At 43.3% G+C, this 13,382-nt stretch overlaps 1 protein-coding gene across 6 annotated transcripts in view; it reads left to right on the forward strand.

Annotated features, from left to right (window-relative positions):
* TANC1 (tetratricopeptide repeat, ankyrin repeat and coiled-coil containing 1) overlaps positions 1 to 13,382 on the forward strand; it is a 218,550-nt gene that overhangs the window by 153,303 nt on the left and 51,865 nt on the right. For 5 of the 6 annotated variants that reach the window (XM_081052234.1, XM_081052233.1, XM_081052236.1 and 2 more), the window contains 5 exons: positions 2,679 to 2,942; positions 8,684 to 8,806; positions 9,612 to 9,893; positions 10,690 to 10,847; positions 13,125 to 13,356. In XM_081052234.1, the coding sequence (XP_080908360.1) occupies positions 2,679 to 2,942; positions 8,684 to 8,806; positions 9,612 to 9,893; positions 10,690 to 10,847; positions 13,125 to 13,356 (1,059 nt within the window). The remainder of the gene's footprint in view (positions 1 to 2,678; positions 2,943 to 8,683; positions 8,807 to 9,611; positions 9,894 to 10,689; positions 10,848 to 13,124; positions 13,357 to 13,382) is intronic. The other variant, XM_081052237.1, reaches the window with a different exon arrangement.

Here is a 13,382-nt window from a genome sequence, read left to right on the forward strand (position 1 = left end):
AGATGAAAGTACACTGCCTGGGCGCCCAGCCATATAGGTGGGTCTGGTATTGGATCCCAGGGAGTAGGAATGTGAAGTGGGGCAATCTTAGTGGAGCATCTTTGTGGGAGGGTCCTTGGCTTTAGAGTTTCTCATTACCCGTCTCTCAGGGCCCTGGTAAGTGTGGACGGTGGAATGTGTATCCCAGCTGAACTTACGAGGGCAGTGGGAGAGTTTCCTACTTACAAACATATTATAAACTTCTAATATCCTGCTTTTGAAATGGCGACTCCATCTGGGACTTCCGATCTCAGCTATTGTTCCTGCAGCTGGGGGCCTTCCTCCCCCACCCACTTTGCTTCCGCTCACTGCCAGGACCTGAGTGGTGCCACTCCTCAGGCCTGGGCACTGTGGCTGTGCTGTGAGAACTGACCTTCAACCCTGCAGTCCAGGAGACATGACCACGCTGTCCCTTCTCTCCTCCTCTGTGTCCTGGGACCTTGAAGTCCTGCTTCCGGTGCTGTTCCTTGTAACAGGAGGTTGGAAGTCCCTTGTCTCTGTTCCCACTGCTGGAGGTCTGAACGAGGACTCAGATCCTTGTGGGTTTGATTCTGAAGTGTATGGCACTTAGGGAGAGCAACTGAGGAAACACACCACTTTGATTTCCTGTTTAGTTTCACCTTAAGGACATGTGTCTGCAAATAAAACAGCCACAGTTATAAAACCAAACAAATCACCCCCACCCCCAGTCTGGAACTTTCCTGTAGTCTTAGATATTGAGATAGCCTGGGAACCTAACTAATTGCAACATGTCTACAAGAAAAACATCCTGAGTTCCAAACTGGACTTACTGTGACACAATCATAATTTGTTAACAGGGTTACTATTAATTATGATTAATAAGCAGTAATCTCATTAATAGAGTCTTCCTGTGAAGCACTTAGCACAGTCCCTGACAGGGTAACCTTCTGTCAATGTTAGTTGCTGCTATTACCACCAGCAGCAGCATTTTTAGAATGGAAGGAGTCACACTTGCTATACTTATGCTCCTATGAGTGGAGTATTAAAAAAAAACAACACAATGAAGGAAGGCTGCGACTGATTCCAAGTAGAAGGAGAGATGAGTATTATTACTCTTGATAGAATGCTTGGAGGTGCTGGGAATAATCACAGACACCCAAAAGTGTGACAGGCCCGTCCCAAATCAACTTACCCTTTGATTCGAGGTATGATACCAACAATCCCTAACCAATACCAATGAGATAAAATGCACTGTCTGACCGTAACTGGAATAGAAGTTTGTGCGTTTGCTCATTCCCCGAGCAAGCAAATATTGATTGCATCCTTAGTATGTGCCAGGAGCTGTGCTGTTCAGAAAAGGAAGACGTCAGCTGATAATAGATACTCTAAAGAGGGAGGCCTCAGTGTGTAGGAGGGATTTTTAAATAGAAAGAGGGGCAGTGGAGCAGCAGGAGCAAAGTAAGTTTTAGAGCTGTGACAATTCCTTGTGGTCACAGCGAATAAATTGTTTTGTCTTCTAAACTTTAAAAAGCATTGTAAAAATAAACCAATCAAAACCCTTCGGATGCTTTGATCTTGGATAACAGACTCTGTTGGAGCTAATTCACCAGCCTGCTCATGGTATGTTGATGAGACGGCTTAATCCAGGCAGCTGGGTTCTGATACAGTCTGACCCAGTGCACCCCCATTTCAGTCTAATAGTTAAGGGCCTAGGCTGCTGGGGGCCAAGCAGGGAGTACAAAGGGATCAGAGGACATGGCTGGCCCCTGTTCTCAAGGACACAAGGCAGTATTGGGTCCGTGGTGACCTGTACTCGCAAGGGGAGCACATATGGCTCTGTGCCTTTAAATTGGAAGTGGGTGTTTGTAGAAGCTAGATGGGGTGAATATTCCCACTTTTCGTCATCATAGTCTTCCTCTTCTGTCTAGATGTTCTTCTGCACTGGTTTTCTTTCTTAGAGGTTAAATTTTAATTCTGCAGTCAAGCATTCTTCCCGTGTGTGTGTGTTTTCTGTGTGCTACTTCCATGGAGGATTTCCATTCTATGCTGCTAAAGGAGTAAGTCAGCCTCTCTGGATCCTTTTGACCAGATGGTATAAAGTTTAATTCTAAAGATTAAGTTCTCTGCTTGACTTTATAATTGTATTCTTGTTTTTATAGATGTTTCTCCTGCATCTTTTCTCCATTAACCATTGTGCTGCCCTCCCCCGCTTACAGAAATGTTGTTAATTTGGAAGAATTATTAAAAGGTCCAAAGGAATTTAATGAGATATGAGTTCTTTTGTGAGCAATTCATCTGTGTTTAAAAGAGAGCCTACACCATCCCCAAATTATACAGATACACTGTTAACTCTCAGATACTATTTTAGACAGCTTTTTCATTATCTTCTTATCAGAGTTTTTTTCCTCCCCTGAAGCATGATTTAGCAGTTTATATCCCCTGATAAGTAACATTCTTCTAATTTACCAAAATACATGGTATGAAACATTGATAAAAATCTGGGTGGACTGGAAAACGTTCCCTTCATCATGGGGAGGGGAGAGAGAAAGAGAGAGAGAGAGAGAGAGAGAGAGAGAGAGAGAGAGAGAGAGAGAGAGAGAGTGTGTCTGTGTGTCTTAACTCTCAACAGCCCCAGCTTTGCCTGGCATCCTTCAAAGTATTTTGGTCTCTCATTTCAGCCACAATTACAAGTTCATCCGAAAATGATGACCGGAGTGGCTCCAGTTTGGAGTGGAATAAGGACGGAAGCCTAAGGTTAGGGGTGCAGAAGGGAGTGCTTCATGAACGCAGGGCAGATAATTGCTCCCCAGTGGCAGAAGAGGAACCCACTGGGTCAGCGGAGAGCGTGCTGCCCAAAGCTGAAGGCTCAGTTGGAGATGGTCCAGTCCCTTATTCTCAGAGCTCCAGCTCACTAATAATGCCACGGCCCAACTCAGTTGCAGGTAAGGCCACGCTTCTCCATGGAAGGGTTGTCTCACTGGGTCTGAGGTGCCCTGTGTTCACTCTTAACTTGGGAATCTAATCCAGATACGAGCCAGCTTTGTGATTGTGGGCCAGGCACTTACCTTTTCTAGGCTTCAGTTTACCTGTGTGTAAACATGAGAAGACCACACTTAATGGTCTGTACGTGATCTTTCCACTCTGGAATTCTTTAAATCTAATATTTAGACTTATATACATTTTTGTGTATGAAGGAAGAAAGTACCCAAAACTCTGTCCTTGTTTCTGTTATGTTAAGCCCGAGTAAATGCATGCCTTTTTATTATGTCTTGGTAAACAGGAATCGTTGTTTAGAGTGAGTTTGTTAATATCAACTCAAAGAATTGTATTTTTACTTTTCAATTATGGCTGACATTCAGCATTGTTTCATATTAGTTTCAGGTGTACAGCATAGTAGTTAGACATTTACATAATGTACGAAGCGATCTTCCCAATAAGTCTAATACCCACTGGGCACTATACATACGTAGTTATTAAAATATTATTATTGACTATATTCCCTATGCTTTACTTTACATTTATGTGACTGTTTTGTAACTACCAATTTGTACTTCTTAATCTCTTCATCTTTTTCACCCAGTCCCCCAAACCCCCTCCCATCTGGTAACCATCAGTTTATTCTCTGTGTCTGAGTCTGTTTCTATTTTGTTTGTTCGTTTCTTTGGTCCTTTAGATTCCATATATAACAGAAATCATATGGTATTTGTCTTTCTCTGTCTGACTTATTTAACTCAGCACAATATCCTCTAGATCCATCCATATGGTTGCAAATGGTAAGGTTTCATTCTTTTTTATGGCCACGCAATATTCAATTATATAAACGTACCACATCTTTATCTAATCGTCTATTGATGGGCACTCAGGTTGCTTCATAATCCAACTTTCAAACTTATTTTTTCTAATTGAGGCCCATCATACAAATAGGAGGTCCAATTTCTGTATAATTCTGTTAGAAGGGCTCTCACAGCTTAAAAACCTCAGCAGTGGAAATGAAAGATCTCAGTCAAGAAAAGGAAAACAGGCCACACAGACGTGCCTCAGCAAGATGGGGCAGCTGGACCTAAGAAAAGACAGAAGTGGTGACTGTTGCTAGTGGACTGGTCAGTGGGTGGTTGTCAATCAAGGAGAACAGAAAAGCAAGGGGTGGGTGAGGGAAAAGAACTCTGCACCTGAGCTGTCATGCCTGCTTTTAGGTCCTGAGTTTCTAAACTTGGTGCCCTTGTCTCGAATTTAGAAGAGGAACTTGCTTCAGTAATTCCTTGTTACCAACATAATGCTTAAAATTTCTCTTCTACTAATACATGGACCCAGCTTCTCTCTCCCTACATCAAAAGGTTTTTCTGTAATTTATGCTGCTCCTTTGGGAAGTGGCAGGCCACTCTGGTTGTCGTTGGGTGTTTTTTTATGGTGGAACTCTGAAGCAGCTGATAAATAAATGGTCCTAATGGAAAAGTTCTGAGACACAACTCTAATTCGCTTTCAAAGGAAATAAAATGGCCTTCTTCCAGAAGAGAGGTTTGGTATGTCTGCCAGAGAGAAGGACTTACATATATTGAGTGATGGTTCTTCCAGAAGCTTTTGTGTCCTCCCACTACCATCCCACTACCTACAGCATAATATGTTGCACCCAAGGCATTTTAAACAAGATTTACCTAGTTATAATGAACGGCTCATTTGTATTATCCCAGAACTTGATGGCTTTATTGACTTCAACAGAATAACAAAATTGTATTCAATTTCTTGAAGTTATTTGAAAATTAGGAAACACATTAATAAGTTAATTCAACAGTGTTAAAAGCACCCCATTTAGAGTGATGTTTTCTGCTTGACGTTCTTTCATGTGGTTCCCTGCCATGTGAAGTGACAGTGAGTGTGAGCTGAGCTTTCCCAGGGGTCTGCAGTGATTATAGAGCAGGACTTTCTGATTTCTGCTGTGCTCATTCATTAGCTTCTACGTATGCACTTGAGTCAGACCTCCTGTGGAATGGGAGGGTTTTACCTCTGGATTTGAACAGTGGGCCTGGCCTAATGGGTTTTGCTCATTTCTTTCGTGTTGCACATTTTATAAACTTAAAAACGTATTTTGAAAGGAAATAGGAAAGTACATTATCTCATAGTATCTGTTGATAAGCTAGGAGTCTGATAGACTATTGCCAACCCTCCCACCCCTAAAGCTGAACGCCAGTCAAGAGGGAATGGGAAGATTTTTCAAATCTATAAAAGATTAAAAGATTCAGGTTGTATAGTGCATGCAGCACTGTTTGTCTAGAAGGCAAGCGGCTACAAAGAGGGCAGTAGGCAACCCTCAGTGTTAGAAGGATTACAGTAATGTGTAAATCTCGCAGAAGTATTTGCATGTGGAGGTCCACGTAAACACACATAAATTGTCATTTGACCGGAAACATCAAATGATTTGATTTGGTGTATACAGAGTAAGGACTGGCAGGTGAAGAAAGACTACTCCAGGCCTCTGTTCACTCTGGTGCTGGTTCCAAAGGACCTGGTTGCTCAGGGGGAATGATGGTATGCAACCAAGCTCTAAGGTTGCCAGCTGTTACTGTCATTGAGCCTGTTACAAAGAACTGTGGTTGTCTGCCCGCTGCTCACTGTCTAGCACAGTGAAATTTTTATGTCAAAGATTATAACAGTAAGTTGGCTGGGTTTGGGGATTGTTTCACTATCCAGAGATTTTCTTTGCAAAGGTATTTGTTATAGTGGAATTGGTTTAGAATGGTGCAGTCAAGTCATTACTGAAGGCCACATGAAAATGTATGGCACGGGCGCCTTATTCCTTTATTAAAAACAGAATGAGAGGCCTTAATGCTCTCTTAGATAATCTGGACGTTGGATAATTAGGACCTACTCTTTTTGCCTACATTTTTTTCCTTTTGAAATACTTCCTAAGTGAATCACAGAGTATTGTGTTTAGTTTTCCAGGAAACCAACAAACACAGTTATCAGCCAATTTTATTCAAACTCTCACTGGTAATTGCCTGGACTTAATGGCATTTATCTTTGATAGGTTAGTCCATGATGCTTCAATAGATGTTTCTCTTTGCTCAGCTTAGGGGATTCTCCTTCTGCTTCTGCCCCCACCTTAACCACCCCCCCCTCCAGAAAAAACTATCCTGCTGCATATTAGAATGATATTACAATGTATTTCTCACCCAGGTGTTAGACTCAATATATGTGTACAATAAGTGTACAATTAATTTTATGGTAGAGATATTAGCAATATTTTTGCAATATGAAATTATTGCTTTACCTTTGATTTTTCTTGGCCCTAAATCATGTATAGGATTTTGAAAGCATTTATTGTTAAACACCAGAAGTGAGTCTGATTCTTGTACTGGTAATGCCTGCGAATCTACTGTAGGCAAGTGTGAGAAGAAGACAGAATGAGGTCCAAGCCACCTGCTCTGTGAGATGGGGAACCCCTGAGTGCAAAGCTGGGCAGCTGAAGTTTCACTGCTCCAACTCTCCAGTGTTTCTCTCGTGGCTTTGACAATGCCTTAGAAAGCAGAGGTAGCCAGCAGCTGGTAGCTCGCAGCCCTGCTGAGCAGTGGCCCATTACGATGCAGCTTAATCATGTTTAAAATGGAGAATCAGACAGAGCTGTGGAGTTGCTGAGGCCACTGATGGCCTATTTTGAAGCTGAAGCTGTGGTGATTGGAAATCTGAAAACAGTCATTGGAAATCTCACTGTCTCCTGCATCGATGTCACACTAGGGCTTTTTTGCAATCATTTCGTTGGGGTCATTTAGCTCTTTCTGGACCCATACTCTTAATCCTTTTGGTTGTCACAAAATTATAAACTGAATATCGTGTTTTAAGGGGTCAGAAGAATGGAAATAGGAAACCCTTTCGAGGCGCCAAGCATTTTTGTGTTCTTCAGAGCTGCAGCAGCAGGTCAGACATTTGTGGCTATTTCAGCTCTGAAGTGAACTGGCTTATGGGTTACACTGTGGCTGTACTTTCTACCTCGGCCTCGGACATGTGGGGGTATTCATGGTGAGGTGTTTTGAGAAGAGGGACATTTGCAGAGGCCTGGGTCAGAGGCTCAGGTCCCAGGCAGGAGCCTAGAAATGGGTTCCAAGCTGCATTATTCTAGGAAGCAGGGGCTATAGGTGTGGCCTTAACCTGCTGGCCTTCCGGGAATTTTCACAGGCCTGGTTGTGAAGGACCTGGAGAGAAGCTAGAGGCTGCTTATTGAATTCCCCCGTAACTTAGGCCCATTTGTAAGTCCTACATGAGGAATTAGCTGAATTTTTGTAACAGGAAAGACTTGCGTGTTTATGGGATGTAAAAACAAGCTGTGGACATACACGCAAAGGACACAGCAGCATAAGTGTCTGCTGTTGTAAAGTCACAGTGTCAGATGTTCCTCTGTGGACTGGGGAGGTGAGCAAGAGGGCCCCGTGTTGAATGCCCCTTGGAAAATGCAGCAAGAGGGAACACGCCGTCATAGAGCCAGGCCATGCAGCTACCCAGGTGCTTCCTGAATGAAGACAGAGAGGGGTGGTGCTAAGCGTGGAGAAAGAAAGGTCTGAGGTCTCAGGCAGATGGTGCAGGCCGGCGGCTGGGTGCTGCGGGAGAGCCAGGAGGTTTTCAGCAGACGGATGGCCCAGGTTGACTTCTGTCCCTCGAAACTTGGTCCCACTAATGATTTCTCCAGCGCCGAGAAGCCTCAGCCCTTGGAATGTGACTTCCTCTTCCTCCTTAGTTGCCCTTAGATGACATCTGTGTTTTATGATCTTGGAAGATCACCAGATGTCGAAGAGCAACAGTACTTTATATTGGCCACTTACCCCACAAACCAAATTAGGTTAATTTTATTTAGATTTATTGTGACCTAGCATGTATATGTAATTAAGAGGAGATTTTTCTTTTTCTTTTTTTAAGGCACAAACATGTACTGCATATTTGCTTCTAAGATTTGCTGAGAATCAATAAAATTATTTTGCATTGGTTGTTTTTATAATCCAACTGGTGTGTGTGTTTGAATAGACCCTTAATGCTTTTAAAAGGTATCTATATGCCATGAAATGTACTGATTTGATTAGAGGTAAACGTGATTACTTATTTTCAGAATTTTTAAAACCGTACGTACATGTATAATATGTTATATATGTAAATAAATAAATTTGAAGCTTAGGAACATGTTTATCTCCAATAAAGTGCACAGGGCTGCTTTTACTGCCCAGAGCTGACTTTCAGGGTTCTAAGCACTGTGGAATTGTATATGTAGAATCTGCTCACTTAATTTAGCAAGGTTGAAATTCTCGCAACTGTGGAAGGCTCGTTTGGAGTTGCAGAGAAGTCTCTAGTACCATGCTGCATGTTTGTAGTAAGTTCTGAGCTTTACCCTTTACACTTGGTTGTCAAATTTCTTCAAAAAGATTTATGGGGAAGTCCAGCTCTTTCCAAGAATAATGGAGAATTTTCCAACAACATCAACATGACTTTGGTTTAAGAACGAGGAGCACTTGGCTTTCTGCCACTTTTCGATGAACAACATTGCCAGAAAAATAACCCGGGGCGAGCAAACAAAACCAAAATTCACCTGGAAGTAAATTTTGTGGAGAGCCTAAACGGAATTGCTTAGTAATGTATAATTTATAGTAGTTTGGGTATGTTATTTAACTCAACTTTGAGGAGACTAAACTTCAGTTTAATATTACAGCGACAAGCTCAACCAAATTGGAAGATCTGAGTTATTTAGATGGGCAGAGAAATGCTCCTCTTCGAACGTCGATTAGATTACCGTGGCACAATACGGCCGGAGGTAGGGCACAGGAAGTTAAAGGTATTTATCCTGGCATCCGCTCTGATAATAGGTGTGATGAGCTCATTCACTAAACAGCGAAAGCCTGTGAGAACCAGCATTTAAATCATTTTTGAAACACGATGTGAAGGGTGTGTATGCTAAACGTTTATCTGTAAGGCGTTCTAGGGGCCCCTCAACAATTTTTTGGGATTCCTTCCTTAAAATATCTGATTAACTTGCTTCTGGGGTTGAAAAATAATTCTGCAACATGTTATTTTGAAGTGAGACGTAATTTAACACCCCCTACATTTTTTTTTTTTTGTCATTAACAGAGAATCAGCTTTATTTCAGTTCCTTGGACTGTATGGGCCACCTCCTACATCCACTTGAAATGCACAGTTGGGTGGGCAAAAACTTGACCATAAGGGGCAAAGTTCCATGACACCTAGATGAGAACTGGGGCCTTGTCTCTAGGGGAAAACACATTTCCATTTTACTCATACAGTTGTGGAAGAAATGTGTCTTAAATACTATTTCAGATAAACTGATGAGACATGGTTTGGCCCTTTGCTTCACTTTCTCTAATCCTGTGTGTCTGCCTTGAGTCATGAGACTAATTTAGAGGCATGAAAGGACTAGAAAGTCAATTTACTAGGACACTTTCCAGGACCATGATAAATGAGGTATTACAGAAGTATTAATAGGATCAGATTGGAAACACAGATATCTTGTGGGGTAAAACTAAAGGCTATACAAAGAGGAACATACATGCAATGATAAATTGAGTTTTCTCAATGTGTAAAATTATGACATTCTTCTAAAATAATGATTTTTTTTTCCTAAGCGCGATTTGCTCCCTACAAGCCTCAAGACGTTTTGTTGAAACCCCTGTTGTTTGAAGTACCAAGCATAACAACAGACTCTGTGTTCGTGGGAAGGGATTGGCTCTTTCACCAGATAGAAGAACACCTGAGGAACACAGAACTGACAGAAAATAGAGGAGCCGTGGTTGTTGGAAACGTGGGCTTTGGGAAGACGGCGATCATTTCGAAGTTGGTGGCACTGAGCTGCCATGGAAGCCGCATGAGGCAGATAGCTTCCAACAGCCCCAGCTCACCACCTAAAAGTATGTCCATGTTTAACTACTTGTCTGGTTTATTATATTAATATAAGATGGATGGAGGAAATTGCTGTTTGGGTAGACATAAATTCCCCATTTTCCTCAAGTTGTTTCAGCTACTGCATCAGGTTGGCAGTCACGTGCTAGAGAACTATTTGGACGCCTGCATCTATCCTAAAGCCTGTGTAGCTATAACCTGGGGTGAACTAGTCTTCTCTGTGTCCTCCCAACTGCAAGGCCCGTCTCCCTCTTTACATGGGGCAGAGGTGAGGCAGTGAGGCCTGATCAGGTGTCCCAGGGAATTTTTGGTTCTAAAACCAAGGGGAGTGGGCTCCTGGCAGAACAAGCCCACAAGGAACTGTGCAGAATTCTTTTGCTCTCTGTTCTCTGCAGCCATTATTGTCTATACTGGTTTTACCAAAAGTATAAAAAAGTAACTTAGAAATGGGATGGAGTAAGCCTAAGATTTTATTATCATGGCTTATTTTATGTGCAATAACACATTAAAATAAGTGTCTCTAACATAGTTAACTGGGAACAAGTGAGCCATGCAAGACTTAAAAAAAAAAGAATTTAATAAAGGAAATGAGAAATAGCAGTTCTCCAGGGAGGGAAACTGGGTGGATGGGAGACAGGGCTGAGAGGACACTGGTGTTCTCATTTGGAGCTTTACATTTGGTGCCATGTTCACTCGTTAACCTATTAAAGTGCTCTCCAGGTCTAATCAAGAAATATATTCAGTATCGAACCATACCCCTTTTCTGATGTTGGAAATCATGGCATTGGTTTCTTTTCTCCGCAGCTTTAGATTCCTCCTCGGATCTCCCTTTCACTGCATTGCTTTCACCAAGTTCTTCTACAAGTAGTACCAATATGGCTAAAACCCCTACTGGGTCTGGGTCTGAGACTCCTGAGAACCAGAGACCAAAAGAGGATGCAGTGAAATACCTCGCTTCTAAGGTAATCTCCCTGTTCTACGAGAGACTGAGAAAGATGGATTGATTTGCTAGTTTGGCTTCTGACAAATGAATTATAAAATGGATCTTAAAACAGAGACAGCTATGGCTTTGTTCAAAAGTGTAGCTTTGGATAAAATTGTGATAGAGTACTGTAAATGAAAGGTACTAATGAAAAGAAATGTCTTAATACACTGGCCTTGGACTTTTATTAGTCTTAAAAAATGGAGTGACAGAATTCCTCAAGCAGCAAGAGGCATGACTGCACTCCCCACAAATCCGTCCTTACATTTGGTATGAGCACAGGAGATTGGGAGCCTTTACCCTGACCTGGGCACCTCCATCTGTGCTCTGTTGCCTGGGGCTCTGGGCTCTCAGCATCTTTCTGTCTGAGGTTTCTTGTGATGTTGTAAAGGAGACTTGGCTGACTTTCCCTCCCGAAAGTCATGGCCATCAAGGTCTTTCTGAAATTTTCCATCTGCTCAACATCCATCACAGGTTCGTAAGCCACCCTCCTGCATTAAATCTGTGGCGTCTGGCTCCTGGTGAATTGCTTGGGTTTCCCCAGCAGCAGTGGTGTGAGTAGGTAGAGCTGGAAAACCACCAGAGGTGGGCAACAATGAGGGGAGGGGCATCTAGTGAGGAACCCCCCGCCCCCAGAGGTCAGGTGGGTGCAGGGGGACTGAACGAATGCTTCTCTGCCCTAGATCCCTACTCCTCACTTCTGCTTCTGTGGAATTGACAGCCCCAATCGTCCCCTGGTCATGCATGAGCGATCTGGAGTGAGGGATTAGTGCAGACTTAAAAGCCACCCCACTACCGTGATTTTTCACACCACTTTGTGACCTGCAATAAGAAATACGTCTTATACTAGCAATCTGGTGTTCACACACACGTGATTACATGCACAACTGAAGCAAAAGCGTTATAAAACTATAGTTATTCTTATAGCGTGTAAAATTCACTTTATTAAAAAAAATGCTGTTTGATTCCGAGTTGATTTCATGACGAACCGTTGAGTTGCCAGACTTCCGTGCTAGATGGGCTGTGGTGCAGGCTGTCTCGTTGGTGGCTCGGACAGACTCATGGGTCTTCATGTATTCCTGCTAATCTCTGTTCAGCTGAGAGTAGAAGAGTAGTCAACTTTCCTCTGAGAGTTGATAAATTTGATCCAAAACAGAAGGCATGTGGAGGATCCAAATTGGCCACATCTACTCTTACCACTTGCTTCGCAGATCTTTCATCGATGATCTGTGTCACCCTGGCAAGGCATTTAACCTGTGTGCCTGCCACCCTCCGCAGTGATAGTAGTTCATGGTTCTTGTCCTACTTACGGGGCTGTTGTAGAGCTGAGCGGGACGGCGGGGACTTAGACGCATCTGAAAATCATAAAGCACTTGACAGAAATGGTTTTGACCTTTTTCACCTTCCCACCTCATACCTATATTCCTCAGTTCATACTTATTTGGGAAAGTATCGGGTTTTTCATTGATTTGCAGTGTACCTCTCACTCCCAAGACAGTTCCGCATCTGGCCCTTTCCTGGTGGGTCTCTAACACAGCACCTGGTGCCATGTCATATCTATGCCAAGAAAGGGAACACTCATCACCATCTCAGTGCTTAGGCGTGAACCTCTCTTCTCTTCTGTGCTCTTTCACACGACAGGCAGAAATCTTGTAATTTCTGATTTTGATTCTTCAAATGATGTCACTGTTAAACTTCTCAATGGTGCTGCTTAGGGATGGAGGGCTTGAGCCAGGTTGCCTTGCTCCTCCCTCCTGCCAGGGACAAGAAGCAGTTGTGATTTTACAATCTGGCCTTTATAGCCACTGACTATAGTATCTGCTTTTGGGGAGCAGCAGATGAGTTGACAAAGGAGATGTGGCTGTGTTCACAAACAGGAACACAACGCATATGGCACTTCTGGGTGTTGAGAATATTGGGATTGTTTGGAATTGCTTCAAGCCAGCATAGGCTTTGGGTTTCCTGAATGTCTTGTATTCATCTATATTCAATACAGAGTAACTTGTGCTCATGTCAGTGCTAGATTTCACAAATCAAGGCAGATTTGTGGCTGCCATGAAAAGTCTGCCTAGAACTTGGCAACCCATGTGAATGAATGAAGGAATAACTGCCTCCTTTGAGCTAAATCATGTCTCGGTCTTGGGGAATAGAAGCAGCATAGTTTGTGATGTCAGCAAATGGGAGAATTTGTTTGAGAGCCTGGAAGGAGCCGTGGGAAAGAGGGTGAGGTGATGCTGATGGTCTGCTTCCCCCGTAGGTCGTGGCCTACCACTACTGCCAGGCCGACAACACGTACACGTGCCTGGTGCCCGAGTTTGTGCACAGCATCGCGGCTCTGCTCTGCCGGTCCCACCAGCTGGCCGCCTACCGAGACCTGCTGATAAAGGAGCCCCAGCTACAGAGCATGCTGAGCCTCAGGTCCTGTGTGCAGGACCCGGTGGCTGCCTTCAAGAGGGGAGTGCTGGAACCGCTCACAAACCTGAGAAACGGTACCTCCCAGCCACCCAGAGCCCCC

The sequence above is a fragment of the Rhinolophus hipposideros genome, assembly GCF_964194185.1.
Source record: "Rhinolophus hipposideros genome assembly, chromosome: 6".
In the NCBI taxonomy this organism is placed as follows: domain Eukaryota; kingdom Metazoa; phylum Chordata; class Mammalia; order Chiroptera; family Rhinolophidae; genus Rhinolophus; species Rhinolophus hipposideros.